The following is an 18,128-nucleotide window of genomic DNA, read 5'->3' as shown; positions in this document are numbered from 1 at the left end:
ACGGGGTCCCGAAGGTGGTCATAACGGACAACGGAGTGCAGTTTACAAGCCGTATCTTCAAGAGTTTTCTGGCCGAGATGGGTATAAGACAACAGTTCACTGCACCATACACACCACAAGAAAATCCGACCGAACGAGCGAACAGAACGGTCAAGACCATGATTGCGCAGTTCGCAGGGCAGGACCAGAGAAACTGGGACGAGAAGTGGCCGGAGATTATGCTAGCAGTGAACACGAGCACATCGGAATCCACTGGCCATACACCGGCGTTTCTTACCCAGGGAAGGGAACCACGTCTACCCAGCAGCCTATATGATAAGGAAACCCTAGGCACTGGACGAGCTACGGAGACCCCTGAAGAAAATACCAACAAACTAAAAGAGGTATTCGAGATCGTGCGGCGAAATATGGAAAAGGCGTCCCAGGACCAAGCCAGACACTACAATCTGAGAAGGAGGCAATGGTCACCAGCGGTGTCCAAAGCGGCCGAAGGATTCGCTGCAAAACTGGCCCCGAGGTACGATGGCCCTTACCAGGTTGTAGATTTCGTCTCTCCAGTGATCTGCAAAATTCGCCACACCCAGTCGAAGAAAGAAAGGACAGTTCACGTTGGCGAGCTCAAGCAACAAGTAAACGAGCAGACAGCAGAAACATCAGATGTCTAACAACGGGTACGAGGCGGCAGGATTAGGCGTCAGGCCGAAGCGAGAGTCATCCATACGCCACACGGAAAGGACAATCAGGATAGAACAAGGACATGGATAAGGATCACACGTTGATCCAGACTGCGAGGCCACAGGATTAGGCGTCAGACCGAAGCGAGAGTCATCCACACGCCACGCAGAAAGGTCAACCATAAGGGTAGGGCACAAGGACGTGGATAGGGATGGATGGTGATCCCGACCGCAAGGCAACAGGATTCGGCGTCGGGCAGTTGCCAGAGTCATCCGCGATAACGCCAGGCGGAAGGGACACTTACAAAACGGCACAAGGATACGGGTAACATAGAAGAGAGTATGCGCGGAAGGAGACAAGCAACACAAGACGCGCAGTCCAGACATACACCGCAGCATCCGGAGATTCTATACGGAATGCGCCGGACGAGCTCGTCTAGTTGTTACCCGAGGAAAAGGGGAGGACGGTGCAGAATCAGATCTACACCGTAGCCAGCTGGTCACAAAAAAAAAAAAAAACAGAAACACGCACCACACCAACAGTTGACTAAAAACAAGAAAAGGAACGGGGCATGCATGGGCCGCACCAGCAACCTGAAATTTAAAGGGGGCTTAATGCAGGAAGCAGAAAAACATCATAAATACTTACCGGCTGTCCTGGTTGCGAAGCGAATGCGAAGTCCTCTCCGCAACCGCTCTCAAAAGCTGCCAATGTGGAGTCAGATGCTGCCAACAGAGGACGAGTGAAGGGCGAGAGAGGACGAAAGGATGAGATGAAAAGGAGTGAAGGAAATGCAAAAGAAACTTACCTATGAATTTCATAGTATGAAAGTTGCAAAATCACCACGAGCCAGGGAAGGGGGCGCCTCGATAGGCGATCGATTGGCACTGGACGATAGTGCGATCGATGGGCACACGACAATGGAAATATCGGCCAAGGTGGAAATATCGCAAACGAGCAGGTGGCAACGCCGCACCGTCGGTATCGATATGCGAATAAATATAGATCACGCACGAATGGTGTGACCAGGCGGAGGAAACATGGAAAGGAGTGAGACGCAGCAATGATCAGCGAGCTGGGGATCGATAGCCCAGGAGTATCGATGTCCCAGTGGGAACACAGGAAATATCGGCGCGGGAGATTTAAAGTTGCTACGAGGCGGATGACCCCCGCTGTAGAAACTCAAGGGAGTTAAGAGCGTCGAGGGAGCATCGAGGGAGCAACGAGGGAGCGCCGCGGGAATCACAAGGACTCAAAGGCTAGGATAAGCAAGGAAACGCCGGAGAGTAGGAACCAGTCTTAAATGTTTCCCGAAGTAAGGGGGGAATGTGAGGAGTTGAACAACTCCCCACAAATAGAACCAGCAGCAGATGGCCGGCCGCTTACCAGATACGCGGCGAACTCGCGTAGTAAGGGCGCGGCGGGGAGAACGAGAGAGTTTGGAGACCAAGGGTGGAGATCGAGAGAGTTTGGAGCCCAACGAAGGAGAGCGAGAGAGTTTGGAGACCAATGAAGGAGAGCGAGAGAGATTGGAGACCAAGGATGGAGAGCGAGAGAGTTTGGAGACCAATGAAGGAGAGCGAGAGAGATTGGAGACCAAGGATGGAGATCGAGAGAGAATGGAGACTTCGCGGGCAGAGCAAGAGTGCCGTATGCAGAAGGGGATAACGGAACTCCACTGGACTTTGGACTCTCCCGTGAACTTTGGACCGGGAGAGGAAGTGCCACATCTCGGCAGTGGAGCGGCACACAGGCGTGCCACAAGCGGCACGGGAATCAGCGGAACGGCAGCAGTGGGCGGAACATCTATTGGAAGCGGTACATAAAGGACAAGTGGGTCATCCAGGAGGCACGAACTTTGGACCCAGAGTGGAGAGATCCAGCGGGCCGTGCGCAAAAGGGAAATAACGGTGCTTGGAGGCCCTATATAAGGCCGCAGAGCGCTGGCAGCTGGATCAGTCGATCACGAGGAGTCAAACCTTCAAGATCAATTAAAGTACCAAATAAACAGTCAGTCAAGCAAATAATCTACGAGGGAGCTACAACCAAGCGAGTCGTCGGAAGCAGCGCCGTGGGAAGCATACAAGGAGCAAGATCGCCACGTCGAGACGTTCGGGATTAGGACATCAGGAACCTCCGAATTGAGACACAGGTGGCTGAGTTCTGAAAGGCATCACGCGGCTAAGTCAAGGCGTTTGTTTTCTAACTTTGTCACGACCACACCCTTGCGAGTCGCCCGGCGGGTCTGTCAGAGACAAGCAAAAGAGTCCTACGACGAAGAGCCGTCAGCTTGGGGAGGAAAGTTGTCTGCGACCCAGCGTACCTTGCCCGACCAAGCAGGACCTGGCGTGACGGACGAGCGGTAGATCGATTTGTGGTTTCGAAAGGCGTCAGCCTGGAGAGCCCTGCGATTACCGGCGAAGTTCCCGAGCAGCGACCGCCCAGCTCCCCGAGCGCCAGAACAACGAGATACTGGTCAGAAGACAGCGCAGAGGACATCGACAGCGACGCCAGCAGACATTTCCGGCAGCCACGTTACCATCGCCGCGCGGAGCTCATTGGGGAGCGCAGGAGCGTCGCGGACGTCACGCATTAGGGTGAAGCCGGGTGGAACGTTCGTCTGCGCTAGGCGTAAAGCGAAGTGAACCGCTAGACAGCCTCCGGGCGGCAGCCTTGACTGTCAGCGCGAACTGAGCAAGAACCTAGCGGGACCGTCCGGGACAGAGCAAGGGAGAGGTATTGCCTCGAAAGGCGTCAGCCTGGAGAGCAAGGCTTGTTCACCCTAGTCTGAGAAAGGTGACGCTTCCTTAAGCCCACAAGGCCGAACTCTCTGCGGGTCTAAGGCGCAACAAGCGACCCCGAGGCAACGCGTCGGCAAGCAAGCAGAGGCGGCCACTACGAGCGTCCCAAGGCCCAGGATCCAGAGGAGGACGAGTCAACGCGTCGAGGAGCCAGAAGGAGGAGCGCCAGCAGCCGGCGGAACCAGAGCCAAGAGATACCGAAGCCAGCCCAGCCACACACCCGCTGTACTAATACCACGAGAATAAATCCCACTGTTACCATTTGAACACTTTGTTTTCTCACTGATCTACGGGCAATCACGTCATATAAATTTGGTGGGACGAACGCACAATCTTCTGAGCTAGCCGCACGAATCTCGTAGCGAGCAGACATACAAAATCAGTTCGTTACAACATATTGTTACACACAGCGATGCATTAAAAAAACAGCCTATCACAGAGTGCAATCATACACAATAATTGTCATTCGGCATGGATTAAACGCTGTTTGCTAATGTAATCAAATTGGACAATTTCGACATTTGAACTAATCCGTTTACATAATCCGGATGCAATCATACCCCCGCCCGCTGATTACCGCCTTTGTTGCTTTGATTTAATTATGCTTGAAAAAATTCTCACGAAATCGCAAAGCCGAAAACTAAATGAATTGCATAAATCATTTATTAAAAGATTAAAAGGTTGCCAGGCGACGATAACATTTGCACGTGATAGTGGTAGAGTTGCAATTGTTTCTTGGGATGATTAGGGTTCCAGATTCTTTCAACATATAGACAAAGATTATCCGCTCCACCTTGTGTATTAGTTATTATCCATGTTTCTTGGTAGTAAGAAAATGAAGGTTAGTTCCTTTCCTTGGTTTCCAGTGAACTGATGTTTGCATGTAATGTTTGTGAAGACCCAAATGATTTCTTATGACTTCAGATGGTTTGAGATTATATTAAAATACAGATGGGGGTTCTTGACTCCCAGAAGTGGTAAAACATCTTGTTTGGGGGTCTTCGTCTTGGTGTTGAGGTGTACTGTGTATGCGTAGGAGGATCTACCTGACTTCTCAGGTCTTCAGATAGTATCACATTGTATTAAAGTAAAAATTTAAGCTTTCGGATCCCGGAATCTGAATCTTGAAATTGTCAAATTTAGGAACTTGTTTGCAATGAAAGTAAGGATCCCGACTGATTTCAATAGATAATTAGCGCATCACATAGTTCAACATTCTTTGATAATAGTTGGGCACCACTTTGGGCTTTTCAGGCTCCCCTAAATAGTCAGTAATCTTCTTTACCAATTTCCAGAATCCTGATGTCTCACGATGTGCGACGAATACAGCATTTTGGAAATAGATCGTCATAAACACAAGTGATAGCAGCGCCACAGTTAAGATCACGTAATTCCTGGCTGGTTTTCCTGAAAGTGGATCCATTGTATTGATGACATTTGGCATTTTGAAAATATATTTTTTTTCAGGAGAAATTTTTTAGATATATTTTAGATGTTTCTGCTATGAGATCTTTCGTTGACTGACTGACTACTGCCTTACAAAGTCCTGTTGACATATAGAGCTGTTTGACGTATAGTTCAGTGAACCCCTGATCTCGATGAGTCCTCCAGTGGTTGCTCCCATTTCCTCAATTCCGATTGGAAAGCACTTCAGCTGCAATACAATGCTAAAAAATAAAAGAAAAAGAACTACCGGACACCGAGAAACACACATAAATTTATAGTTGGGCCATGGAAAACAATGAGATGGAAAGCGGGGCGGCTTTCTTTTCCATTCATCCGGATCCGGATCCCCGACTGAAGTGATTTCCGTTGTTTTTCGATGTGCTGGGAACGTTGGTGTATTCAATGGAGTGCACTCTCTCCGCAAAGGAATACTTGAACTGCAGCAAGAAAAGACGCACAATACAAATGTGGAGGGGCTTTGTTTGAACACCGAGCTGAGCGTCCTGGCAAATACCATATATACACCCATATACTCGTGTATATCCCCAGACAAAGCCCCAACTCGTGTGCTCCATTTTGCCGGCTAAACGGTTAAAGAAAGAACGTAAATTTCTGGGTTGTTTGGTTGCAGTTGTTCTGGTTTTATTTAAATAATATTACACATTAAACGAAGACCCTCAAAGCTGGAACGTATGGAGCGGGTGAAAGCTGCAGGGAGATTAATTATTAGTACTAGATCAGCAAGGGGTTCCAGGAAGTTCCATCTTACATATCCTCGCGTGCCTTAATCAGAGTTTCCACCAGGCGGTGCAGGGGATAATCCCCAGTGCAGATCCTGTAAACACATGTGAAGAGAGGAAATCTGCGGGGAAATTAAGTTTATTATAGCCTTTGGTGGTGCTCATCTTTATATCACACTAACTTATCCTCCAAGCCCTTCTTTTTAAGCATATGGTGAACAATTTAGCGTCGCTTGTGAACGGTTGTGTTTACTCTTGTGCTCTGAATTTTTGTCTATTCTGTAATTTTTTTGCGAGTGTTTTGTGTTTGTTTATTAACAAAGCTTAGTCTAACCGCTGGGTTATTGTGTTTAGTTGTTTTTTACTAGATCTCCCAGTGATTATAGTTATTTTAACATTTATATTAGATTTGTTTAATCTCCTAGCTTTGTTAGTGTAATTCTTATACTCACTAAACTTGCTAAAACTCTTTGATTCTCACTCTCTCTCCCGCTCTATATTACAACTGTAACTTAAACTCTCTCTGAAGCTGCCAAATTTCTGGTAGACTTTTGGTGTGCTATTCTCTTGTCTCTCTCTCTCTCTCTCTCTCTTGCTTGCTTTACATTGTAACTGTTCCTGCGTAAAGTTGTCAGTGTCCCACAAGCAACGCTCAATCGATAGATTTTGTTCTCTCGTGCTCTCTTACACTTAAATTATTACGCGATCTCGCGCTCTTATTTTTTTTCGTGTTTTGTGCCTTTGTGGTTTTGGAATTTGATCCCAGTGCCAAATTTACTCGAGGTATTTTCATATATTATTTTATTTTATTTAACTTCCTTAAAATGGCTCTGGTCTGCTCTAAGAAAAATTGTAATCTTTCGTCTTCAACTAAAGACCCTTTTATTTTCTGCTGGCTCTGCGAGTCGATAATGCACGTTAAATGTGCAGGATTTACTGGTAGAGTCAAAGACTTCATTGATCAGAATTCTGGACTCATGTGGTCATGTGGATCATGCAAGGAAATGGTCGTTGAGATGAGCGGCTTTATGAAGCAGACTCGAGACAGCCTTTTGAATCTCTCTGGTGCTTTTAAACAGCTCAATGAGGGGTTCAATACCGTTTGTGCCCAATTTAATAATAAAAAATTACTAACTGAGTCGCCTAAACGTAAAAAAACCAGCTTAGCGGCAGTTAATACGGTCACGGTATCCACCCCAAATCCGAACTTGGTGGCTGCAGCAGTCTCTGTTGACACTGTGGTAAGTGAACCCACTGCGCCTATGGATACAGCTGTTTTAGGTGAAGTCACTGCTTCTCGAAGTCGGGCGGTAAAAAAACCTTCAGTGCCGGCTACGGTGCCGACCGTATCTATAGGTACAGAAGTTACCGTTTCTGGCTCTCAGCTTAGTGAGGTGCAATCTGCTGCTGGGGGACGTAAGAAATTATCAGTTGTTCCACAAAGAAAACAATTATTTGTTTCGAGGTTCACCCCAGATACCACATCTAAGGATGTTTTGGAATTTATTCGTGAAAAATTCCCATCCGAGAATATTTCAGTTGAGCAATTTAGATTTTCATATGCTCGTAGTATATCGTCGTTTAAAATATTTGCTCCGCCTGATGTGTTTAAGGTACTACTTTCTGAAAGCTTTTGGCTTAATGATGATTTAGTAATAAAAGAGTTTGTTCCCAATAAACCGAGAACAAATAACATACCCTCCACTGCGCCAAAAAACTAAAAAGTTTATTTTTGGCTTATCAAAATGTTAGGGGACTAAATATGAAGCTACCCAAGCTTTATGCTGACTCCTCTGCATTTACTGCTGATATTTTGGCTTTTACGGAAACTTGGCTGAAACCAGAGATATCTGACAATGAAGTTCTGTCAAACAATTTTAATGCCTATAGGACCGATCGCTCATCACGTAGGCGAGGCGGTGTGCTGATTGCCGTTAGCACTAGCGTAACATCCGAGAGAATTCACTCTGATACTCCTAATGAAATTGAATTTGTTAGTGTGAAAGTTTCCTTGCAATCATTCTCAATATTTGTTACATGTTCCTATATTCCACCTGGCTCTGATTTAATAATTTATGAGCACCACCTGTCTGCGATAAAATCTGTTCTATCCCTTCTTTCTAACAGTGACCTTTTGATTGTTTTGGGTGACTTTAATCTCCCTGATATTTCTTGGTCTCCTCCTACTGACTCACTAGTCGCTATACCTCTATCCGCCCATGATTTTGTAGATGGTCTTCTAGAATTATCGTTACAGCAAGTAAGCTTTATACGGAATTCATTAAATAGACAACTAGATCTTGTGTTTGTTTCAGACCCGTCTGAAGTCACGGTATCTAGAATTGTCGCTCTTGTTGTACCTGAAGACCGATATCATCCAACAATGGAATTGACAATCTGCCTCCCATGCGTTGATACCCTCTCTCCTTTAGTTTCTCAAACGAAAGTGAGATGTTTCCGAAAATGTAACTATAAAAAACTTAACGACATGATTTCTTAATATAATTGGACAGAATTGTACAATTGTATGGATATTGAAAGTGCCACTGAACACTTCTATATAGTGTTAAATACCTTTTTTAATGAATGCGTTCCTGATAGGTTTCCTTCAAAGACAAACAGGCCACCTTGGATTACTAATGCGCTTCAAAGACTTAAAAACCTTAAGACAAACGCTTATAAAAAGTATAAGAAATCGGGTAAGCCATCTGATTTTTCGAAATATGTGGTGGCTCGATCGCATTTTAATGTTCTCAATAGTCATTGCTATTCTATGTATTTAAGTAGATGTAAATTGGAATTTTCAAATGATCCGAAGCAGTTTTATAACTTTGTCAATGCCAAGCGTAAGTCGTCAGCATTGCCTTCATCGGTACGTTTTAACTCAATGGAGGCATCGACGGATTCTGAAATTGCTGATTTATTTGCCGAGTTTTTCCAAACTACTTATAGTTCGGCTGCTTGGTCAAATTCTAACTACCCTAATCCCTTAAATAAGGCAAATTGTATCTTTACCACTGAAATTACGGAAATTTCTCTCGTAAGAGACTTAGAAAAAACAACGCCAACTTATTCTCCCGGTCCTGATGGACTCCCCGGGTGTGTGCTTAAGTTTTGTGCGTCAACCATATGTAAACCGATTCTTAAACTTTTTAATCTGTCTATTTCATCGTCAGTTTTTCCTACTATCTGGAAGGACTCTTTTATCATTCCACTTCACAAAAAGGGTGCGAAGGCGGATGCCCAGAATTACAGAGGTATTTCTAAATTGTCGGCAATTCCTAAAGCATTTGAACGTATTATTACTTCTCATTTGCAACATTTATGTTCCTCGCTAATATCACCGTGTCAGCATGGTTTTGTTAAGCGAAGATCGACCACCACCAACCTTCTGGAATTGTCATCTATTGTAATAAATGGATTTAAGAATAAAATGCAGACTGACGTTATATACACTGATTTTAGTAAGGCCTTTGACTCTGTCAACCACTCTCTTCTCTTATTCAAATTAAATCAGCTTGGGTTTCCATGTAATCTATTAACTTGGATTTCAAGTTATTTGAATGGTAGAACTCAGAGGGTTATATTCAAGAACGCTGCCTCTAAACTGATCTATGTGACATCTGGAGTGCCTCAGGGTAGTCACTTGGGCCCTTTGCTGTTTACTTTGTTTATTAACGATCTTCCCTCTATCATAACACACTCTCGTGTACTAATGTATGCTGATGATGTTAAGCTTTGTTTATCACATAATGATATAGCATCGGGTTTCAACTTACAGTCAGATGTTGATTGTTTTCAGGGATGGTGTGAGTATAACCTTTTAAATTTGAACTGCCTTAAATGCAACGTTATGACTTTTCATAGGGGTACTCCTACTTTTGTTAGTTACTCTCTTCAAAATTCGCCACTCGACCGTATACATTCAGTTAATGACTTAGGCGTTCTTCTGGACCCAAAACTTAAATTTGACTGCCACATAATGTCCACTGTCCGCAAGGCCATGAGTGTTCTTGGGTTTATAAAGCGTTGGTCAAAAGAATTTGATGACCCTTATACAACCAAATTATTATATACCTCCCTTGTCCGTCCTATTATGGAATATTGTTCTTCGGTTTGGAGTCCACAATATCAAGTGCATATTGACCGTATTGAGTCGGTACAAAAAAAATTTCTTCTTTTTGCCCTTCGTAGTTTGAACTGGGATCAAAACATAAGGCTACCTTCCTATCAGAGTAGATTACTATTGCTTAATTTACCTACCCTTGCAAATCGTAGAACAATGCTTGGTACTATTTTTATGCAAAATCTTATAAGAGGTGATATTGATTCTGTAGAACTTGTAAACCGCCTAACTTTCAATGTTCCTGTTAGACTAACACGAAATTATTATCCCCTAAATTTGCCACGATGTACATCTAATTTTTGTCTGCACGAGCCCTTTCGCGTTCTATGTAATAATTATAACAACCTTTATCATTTAATTTGCACTTCAACTTCTATCCCGGTATTAAAAACTAATATTTTAACTCATTTGCTTCATTCTTAGATGCTTCTTCTATTTTCATTTGTGTCCCGTCTCTATTTGTTTTTTGTATCTTCCTCGCGAACTCGTATTTTTTGCCCAAATTGATAAAAGGGCCCCGCGCGTAACAAGCACGTGCTTGGTGTCGTTGGGCCACTTGTTTGTACTGCTCGTAGTGCATCAAGTTCAGCTGTCACTGGACCCAATGGTTCATGTCCTGGTATAAGGATGTGCTCCAGCTCACTGAGAGGTTTTCCTGTCTTTACAAAGGCCTCGGCCAACTTGCGCTTGCGATTAGCTATAAGACAAATATATTTATTAAAATATAAGTATTTATATTAATAGTTTATAGCAATTAGTTACCATAACAACTAGTGACCAAATCGGATATTCCACAGGACTCAAAAAAGGTTCCCATGCGGCAGCCTGGGTAAAAAACATCCACAAACTGAAGCATCTCCAAAAATCCCCTCCGAATGATTCCACCCTTTGTGTTTTCATTCAACTCCATGCCATCTGAACAACCAGCCGCAAAGGCTATTATGTTCTGAAAAAAGGAAGAGGGTATTGTTGAAATTATAATTATTAATGCAGAAACTCACTCTCAAAGTGGAACAGATCTCCACACAATCGGCATCCTCGGTAACCACCACACGGAAAGTGGGTGACTTAAATATGTCGTGCAGCACTCGATAATACTTCTGATCTCGACAGCCCACTGTGCCCTCGGCAAAGTGATCATGCGCCAGCTCGTAGGGCAAATTACAGCCCACCAGGACGGAACATGGAATCTATATAATTAATATGATAAAAGGAAAAAGATTAGAGGTCAACGTAAGAAAATATTGAAAGCTTTAAATAATGGCTCTTAAACTATCTAAAATAGCCAAAGGAAAACTGTATAAATATACAAAAAAGTCTTTAAAAATCCAAGTTAAAATATACAATTTATAGGAAAGCGCTATGATTGTTGAATGACTGAACATATTGTCAATCAATCATAATACACCCACAATATTTGGCGGCAGTTCAAAGTTCGGCATGTACTTGGCATTCATGTGGGTGGTGTTGATGATTTCGGTGAGCTTGCGACCGTCGACAATTTCCTCGTAGACGTACATGGGCACCTTTTCGTCAAGTGTCTGCGAATTCATCACATTCCGGCCCACATTCCTAGCATTCCAAGGGCAGCTCCTTGCCCCGCACAGCATGTCCTTCGGACCACTCCACCGTCACCCGATTACTGGCACCGCCCTCCAGTTTGATAATCCCCGCCAAGTGGACTCGGCCGTCCGAACGGCGGATAAACACCTGGTTGATCGACAGCTGATCCATGGTCAAAAACAAATCCGAGATCCCGCAACCCCTGTCTTCCGACGCTCACTTTCTTCCGATTTCTGCAACAAATTTATTTCTTATAACTGAAAATTTTCACCAAATACGCGTGCATAATATTTGGGCCGAATCCAGAGATTGCCGATTTTATGTTTTGTTTTAGCTGACAAAGTCTAAAAAACAAAAGTGACAAGCAAGTCAAGGTGTAGAAAAGAAATATGTTTTATTATTATAAACTAATAGTTTTCATTTTAAATTTGTTGAAATTAAAAGCCATATTTATGAATTTTTTATTAGGACTGGTCAAACTAAAAAGGAGGGTCTCAAAATAATACTTATTTGCAATTACGTATTGCTTATTTCCATACTGAAATTGTAAAAAGTTTTATTTGACTTTTAAAAATACAAATCTCAGTAGACTTTTCAAAATAGATCATTTTGCTAAAATACCTTTTTTATTCGGTCCTTGGTTAAGTTTCGTTTAAGAATGGTTTTTCCTTCATTATTAAATTAAAAAAGCAATATCTTACAGTTTCAGATACCTTATTTTGGGCTTTCCCGTACCATCCCAGTGATATCTGTTCTAGCGAGGATTGTTTTAGGTATTTGTTCAATTTGGGGGCAAACAAGAGGCAGCAAGAACAACCGAATCAACAAACAACACCATTCCGAGGGCCTCTCGTCAGTCGTCCTGTGTGTATGTCCTGTGCGTTTTCTGTTTGCCAAGTGGGTGGTCATGAAATGAAGCATTCTTTTGCCAGAGAGAGACGGCCATATGGGGGTAGAGAGAGATAGATAGAGAGGGAACAAGTTGCAGATACGTTTGCATAAGCCGAGACGTGTGTAACGTACCAAATTGTTATTTATTTTTTGAAGTGCCTGCGCCACTGCCTCTGTATAAAGGTGTATCTGTGGAATTTGTAGCTGAACATGGTATCTGTGTTCCTGCCGGCAAATGTATGGGTGTGGGGATGCACAGATACATTGCTTATAGATACGTGCAACTTGTTTTGGGTCTTCACTGGCGTCTTGTTTGCTGTTTGACGTCACATTTTGCCAAATTTACCGTGTAATTATCGTCAGAGGCGAAGGGAAGCATCGGAAAAACCAGGAAACGCAGCCCACCACCCACTGAAAAATGCCACAAGAAATGGGCAAATAAGTGGAGTTTTCCCGGTCCTGGTCCAACCCACCTGATATGCAAATTTCCATAGCTTTTTCTGTTTGCCCGGGACCCCAGGCATATATTTGTTTAACCGTAGTCAGAGCGAACCGGACAGTTTGATTTCGTTCCGGGGATTTCCATTTCATTTTTACCCACCTGGCCAACTATTTTGCACCTGCACGCGCCCAACACGTAAGCTGAATATTTGCTATAAGCTTGCCTAAACTGCACATCTGAAATGAACTAATAAACCAATTGAAATGGAAAACATTTGCCGTTTTACACACGCACAAAAAATTAATTCCAAATAAATTGAAATGCCTTTGGACTGAACGTGCATTAATTTTGCTGCTCTCCGAAAAATAATGTATGCATGAATGAAAATGATTTCATGGATATAATCTTTTGATATATTGCATTGTATCTTTTCCTAGTAATCTGTTTTCCTCGACCTGTTTCAATCATTTTTAAATTTATTAATAAATAATTTACATACATATTGTTACACACAGCGATGCATTAAAAAAACAGCATATCACAGAGTGCAATCATACACAATAATTGTCATTCGGCATGGATTAAACGCTGTTTGCTAATGTAATCAAATTGGACAATTTCGACATTTGAACTAATCAGTTTACATAATCCGGATGCAATCATACCCCCGCCCGCTGATTACCGCCTTTGTTGCTTTGATTTAATTATGCTTGAAAAAATTCACACGAAATCGCAAAGCCGAAAACTAAATGAATTGCATAAATCATTTATTAAATAACAATTTCAAAATTGACTTTTATGGGCGGTGAACAGATTAAAAGGATGCCAGGCGACGATAAGATTTGCACGTGATAGTGGTAGAGTTGCAATTGTTTCTTGGGATGATTAGGGTTCCAGATTCTTTCAACATATAGACGAAGTTTATCCGCTCCACCTTGTGTATTAGTTATTATCCATGTTTCTTGGTAGTAAGAAAATGAAGGTTAGTTCCTTTCCTTGGTCTCCAGTGAACTGATGTTTGCATGTAATGTTTGTGAAGACCCAAATGATTTCTTAGGACTTCAGATGGTTTGAGATTATATTAAAATACAGATGGGGGTTCTTGACTTCCAGAAGTGGTAAAACATCTTGTTTGGGTGTCTTCGTCTTGGTGTTGAGGTGTACTGTGTATCCGTAGGAGGATCTACCTGACTTCTCAGGTCTTCAGATAGTATCACATTGTATTAAAGTAAAAATTTAAGCTTTCGGATCCCGGAATCTGAATCTTGAAATTGTCAAATTTAGGAACTTGTTTGCAATGAAAGTAAGGATCCCGACTGATTTCAATAGATAATTAGCGCATCACGTAGTTCAACATTCTTTGATAATAGTTGGGCACCACTTTGGGCTTTTCAGGCTCCCCTAAATAGTCAGTAATCTTCTTTACCAATTTCCAGAATCCTGATGTCTCACGATGTGCGACGAATACAGCATTTTGGAAATAGATCGTCATAAACACAAGTGCTAGCAGCGCCACAGTTAAGATCACGTAATTCCTGGCTGGTTTTCCTGAAAGTGGATCCATTGTATTGATGACATTTGACATTTGGAAAATATATTTTTTTTTCAGGAGAAATTTTTTAGATATATTTTAGATGTTTCTGCTATGAGATCTTTCGTTGACTCACTGACTACTGCCTTACAAAGTCGTGTTGACATATAGAGCTGTTTGACGTATAGTTCAGTGAACCCCTGATCTCGATGAGTCCTCCAGTGGTTGCTCCCATTTCCTCAATTCCGATTGGAAAGCACTTCAGCTGCAATACAATGCTAAAAAATAAAAGAAAAAGAACTACCGGACACCGAGAAACACACATAAATTTATAGTTGGGCCATGGAAAACAATGAGATGGAAAGCGGGGCGGCTTTCTTTTCCATTCATCCGGATCCGGATCCCCGACTGAAGTGATTTCCGTTGTTTTTCGATGTGCTGGGAACGTTGGTGTATTCAATGGAGTGCACTCTCTCCGCAAAGGAATACTTGAACTGCAGCAAGAAAAGACGCACAATACAAATGTGGAGGGGCTTTGTTTGAACACCGAGCTGAGCGTCCTGGCAAATACCATATATACACCCATATACTCGTGTATATCCCCAGACAAAGCCCCAACTCGTGTGCTCCATTTTGTCGGCTAAACGGTTAAAGAAAGAACGCAAATTTCTGTGTTGTTTGGTTGCAGTTGTTCTGGTTTTATTTAAATAATATTACACATTAAACGAAGACCCTCAAAGCTGGAACGTATGGAGCGGGTGAAAGCTGCAGGGAGATTAATTATTAGTACTAGATCAGCAAGGGGTTCCAGGAAGTTCCTTAGTGCCTTAATCAGAGTTTCCACCAGGCGGTGCAGGGGATAATCCCCAGTGCAGATCCTGTAAACACATGTGAAGAGAGGAAATCTGCGGGGAAATCAAGTTTATTATAGCCTTTGGTGGTGCTCATCTTTATATCACACTAACTTATCCTCCAAGCCCTTCTTTTTAAGCATATGGTGAACAAGTTCAGCTGTCACTGGACCCAATGGTTCATGTCCTGGTATAAGGATGTGCTCCAGCTCACTGAGAGGTTTTCCTGTCTTTACAAAGGCCTCGGCCAACTTGCGGTTGCGATTAGCTATAAGACAAATATATTTATTAAAATATAAGTATTTATATTAATAGTTTATAGCAATTAGTTACCATAACAACTAGTGACCAAATCGGATATTCCACAGGACTCAAAAAAGGCAGCCTGGGTAAAAAACATCCACAAACTGAAGCATCTCCAAAAATCCCCTCCGAATGATTCCACCCTTTGTGTTTTCATTCAACTCCATGCCATCTGAACAGCCAGCCTCAAAGGCTATTATGTTCTGAAAAAAGAAAGAGGGTATTGTTGAAATTATAATTATTAATGCAGAAACTCACTCTCAAAGTGGAACAGATCTCCACACAATCGGCATCCTCGGTAACCACCACACGGAAAGTGGGTGACTTAAATATGTCGTGCAGCACTCGATAATACTTCTGATCTCGACAGCCCACTGTGCCCTCGGCAAAGTGATCATGCGCCAGCTCGTAGGGCAAATTACAGCCCACCAGGACGGAACATGGAATCTATATAATTAATATGATAAAAGGAAAAAGATTAGAGGTCAACGTAAGAAAATATTGAAAGCTTTAAATAATGGCTCTTTAACTATTTAAAATAGCCAAAGGAAAACTGTATAAATATACAAAAAAGTCTTTAAAAATCCAAGTTAAAATATACAATTTATAGGAAAGCGCTATGATTGTTGAATGACTATCTTGTTTTTAATTTTCAAAACTAAACCATACTCACCTTCAGCTGCCGCATTATGATCTGGGATATCAGGACGAATTGCCCATCATCGCCGCGCTCGAATCCTTTAACCAGGGAGACTGCGTGGGCAGTGGGCTTTACTTTCCCCAGCAGTGTTTTGCAGCAGCTACTGACGAAAATGGGCGGGATGGCAAATATTATAATAACCGCATCCCGGGCCGTGGCCACTATATCATCCACGGCCACCTTTGAATAAAAAAAGAAACATTAAGCTTGTCAACATATTGTCAATCAATCATAATACACCCACAATATTTGGCGGCAGTTCAAAGTTCGACATGTACTTGGCAATTATGTGCGTGGTGATGATTTCGGTGAGCTTGCGACCGTCGACAATTTCCTCGTAGACGTACATGGGCACCTTTTCGTCAAGTGTCTGCGAATTCATCACATTCCGGCCCACATTCCTAGCATTCCAAGGGCAGCTCCTTGCCCCGCACAGCATGTCCTTCGGACCACTCCACCGTCACCCGATTACTGGCACCGCCCTCCAGTTTGATAATCCCCGCCAAGTGGACTCGGCCGTCCGAACGGCGGATAAACACCTGGTTGATCGACAGCTGATCCATGGCCAAAAACAAATCCGAGATCCCGCAACCCCTGTCTTCCGACGCTCACTTTCTTCCGATTTCTGCAACAAATTTATTTCTTATAACTGAAAATTTTTACCAAATACGCGTGCATAATATTTGGGCCGAATCCAGAAATTGCCGATTTTATGTTTTGTTTTAGCTGACAAAGTCTAAAAAACAAAAGTGACAAGCAAGTCAAGGTGTAGAAAAGAAATATGTTTTATTATTATAAACTAATAGTTTTCATTTTAAATTTGTTGAAATTAAAAGCCATATTTTAAATTTTTTATTAGGACTGGTCAAACTATAAAGGAGGGTCTCAAAATAACACTTATTTGCAATTACGTATTGCTTATTTCCATACTGAAATTGTAAAAAGTTTTATTTGACTTTTAAAAATACAAATCTCAGTAGACTTTTCAAAATAGATCATTTTGCTAAAATACCTTTTTTATTCGGTCCTTGGTTAAGTTTCGTTTAAGAATGGTTTTTCCTTCATTATTAAATTAAAAAAGCAATATCTTACAGTTTCAGATACCTTATTTTGGGCTTTCCCGTACCATCCCAGTGATATCTGTTCTAGCGAGGATTGTTTTAGGTATTTGTTCAATTTGGGGGCAAACAAGAGGCAGCAAGAACAACCGAATCAACAAACAACACCATTCCGAGGGCCTCTCGTCAGTCGTCCTGTGTGTATGTCCTGTGTGTTTTCTGTTTGTCAAGTGGGTGGTCATGAAATGATTCTTTTGCCAGAGAGAGACGGCCATATGGGGGTAGAGAGAGATAGATAGAGAGGGAACAAGTTGCAGATACGTTTGCATAAGCCGAGACGTGTGTAACGTACCAAATTGTTATTTATTTTTTGAAGTGCCTGCGCCACTGCCTCTGTATAAAGGTGTATCTGTGGAATTTGTAGCTGAACATGGTATCTGTGTTCCTGCCGGCAAATGTATGGGTGTGGGGATGCACAGATACATTGCTTATAGATACGTGCAACTTGTTTTGGGTCTTCACTGGCGTCTTGTTTGCTGTTTGACGTCACATTTTGCCAAATTTACCGTGTAATTATCGTCAAAGGCGAAGGGAAGCATCGGAAAAACCAGGAAACGCAGCCCACCACCCACTGAAAAATGCCACAAGAAATGAGCAAATAAGTGGAGTTTTCCCGGTCCTGGTCCAACCCACCTGATATGCAAATTTCCATAGCTTTTTCTGTTTGCCCGGGACCCCAGGCATATATTTGTTTAACCACAGTCAGAGCGAACCGGACAGTTTGATTTCGTTCCGGGGATTTCCATTTCATTTTTACCCACCTGGCCAACTATTTTGCACCTGCACGCGCCCAACACGTAAGCTGAATAGTTGCTATATGCTTTCCTAAACTGCACATCTGAAATGAACTAATAAACCAATTGAAATGGAAAACATTTGCCCTGTTTTACACACGCACAAAAAATTAATTCCAAATAAATTGAAAAGCCATTGGACTGAAC

The 18,128-nt window shown here is 42.5% G+C and overlaps 1 protein-coding gene and 1 pseudogene across 1 annotated transcript; both read right to left on the bottom strand.

The window, feature by feature from the left end:
* Nucleotides 1-10,117: 10,117 nt before the first annotated feature.
* Nucleotides 10,118-11,720, bottom strand: LOC139353917 (glycerol-3-phosphate dehydrogenase [NAD(+)], cytoplasmic-like). The gene is made up of 4 exons (XM_070998128.1): nucleotides 11,201-11,720; nucleotides 10,790-10,978; nucleotides 10,551-10,734; nucleotides 10,118-10,485 (listed from the first exon to the last, which is right to left on the bottom strand). The coding sequence occupies exons 1-4, from the start codon at nucleotides 11,396-11,398 to the stop codon at nucleotides 10,244-10,246; spliced, it is 813 nt and encodes a 270-aa protein (XP_070854229.1). The 5' UTR covers nucleotides 11,399-11,720; the 3' UTR covers nucleotides 10,118-10,243.
* A 3,168-nt stretch (nucleotides 11,721-14,888) lies between these two features.
* Nucleotides 14,889-16,823, bottom strand: LOC139353893 (glycerol-3-phosphate dehydrogenase [NAD(+)], cytoplasmic-like; annotated as a pseudogene).
* Between the last annotated feature and the right edge of the window lie 1,305 nt (nucleotides 16,824-18,128).

Source organism: Drosophila suzukii (genome assembly GCF_043229965.1).
Source record: "Drosophila suzukii chromosome Y unlocalized genomic scaffold, CBGP_Dsuzu_IsoJpt1.0 scf_Y1, whole genome shotgun sequence".
NCBI classification, from domain to species: domain Eukaryota; kingdom Metazoa; phylum Arthropoda; class Insecta; order Diptera; family Drosophilidae; genus Drosophila; species Drosophila suzukii.
Note: the sequence above shows the minus strand (reverse complement) of the source record. Positions and strands in the feature narration are given on the sequence as shown.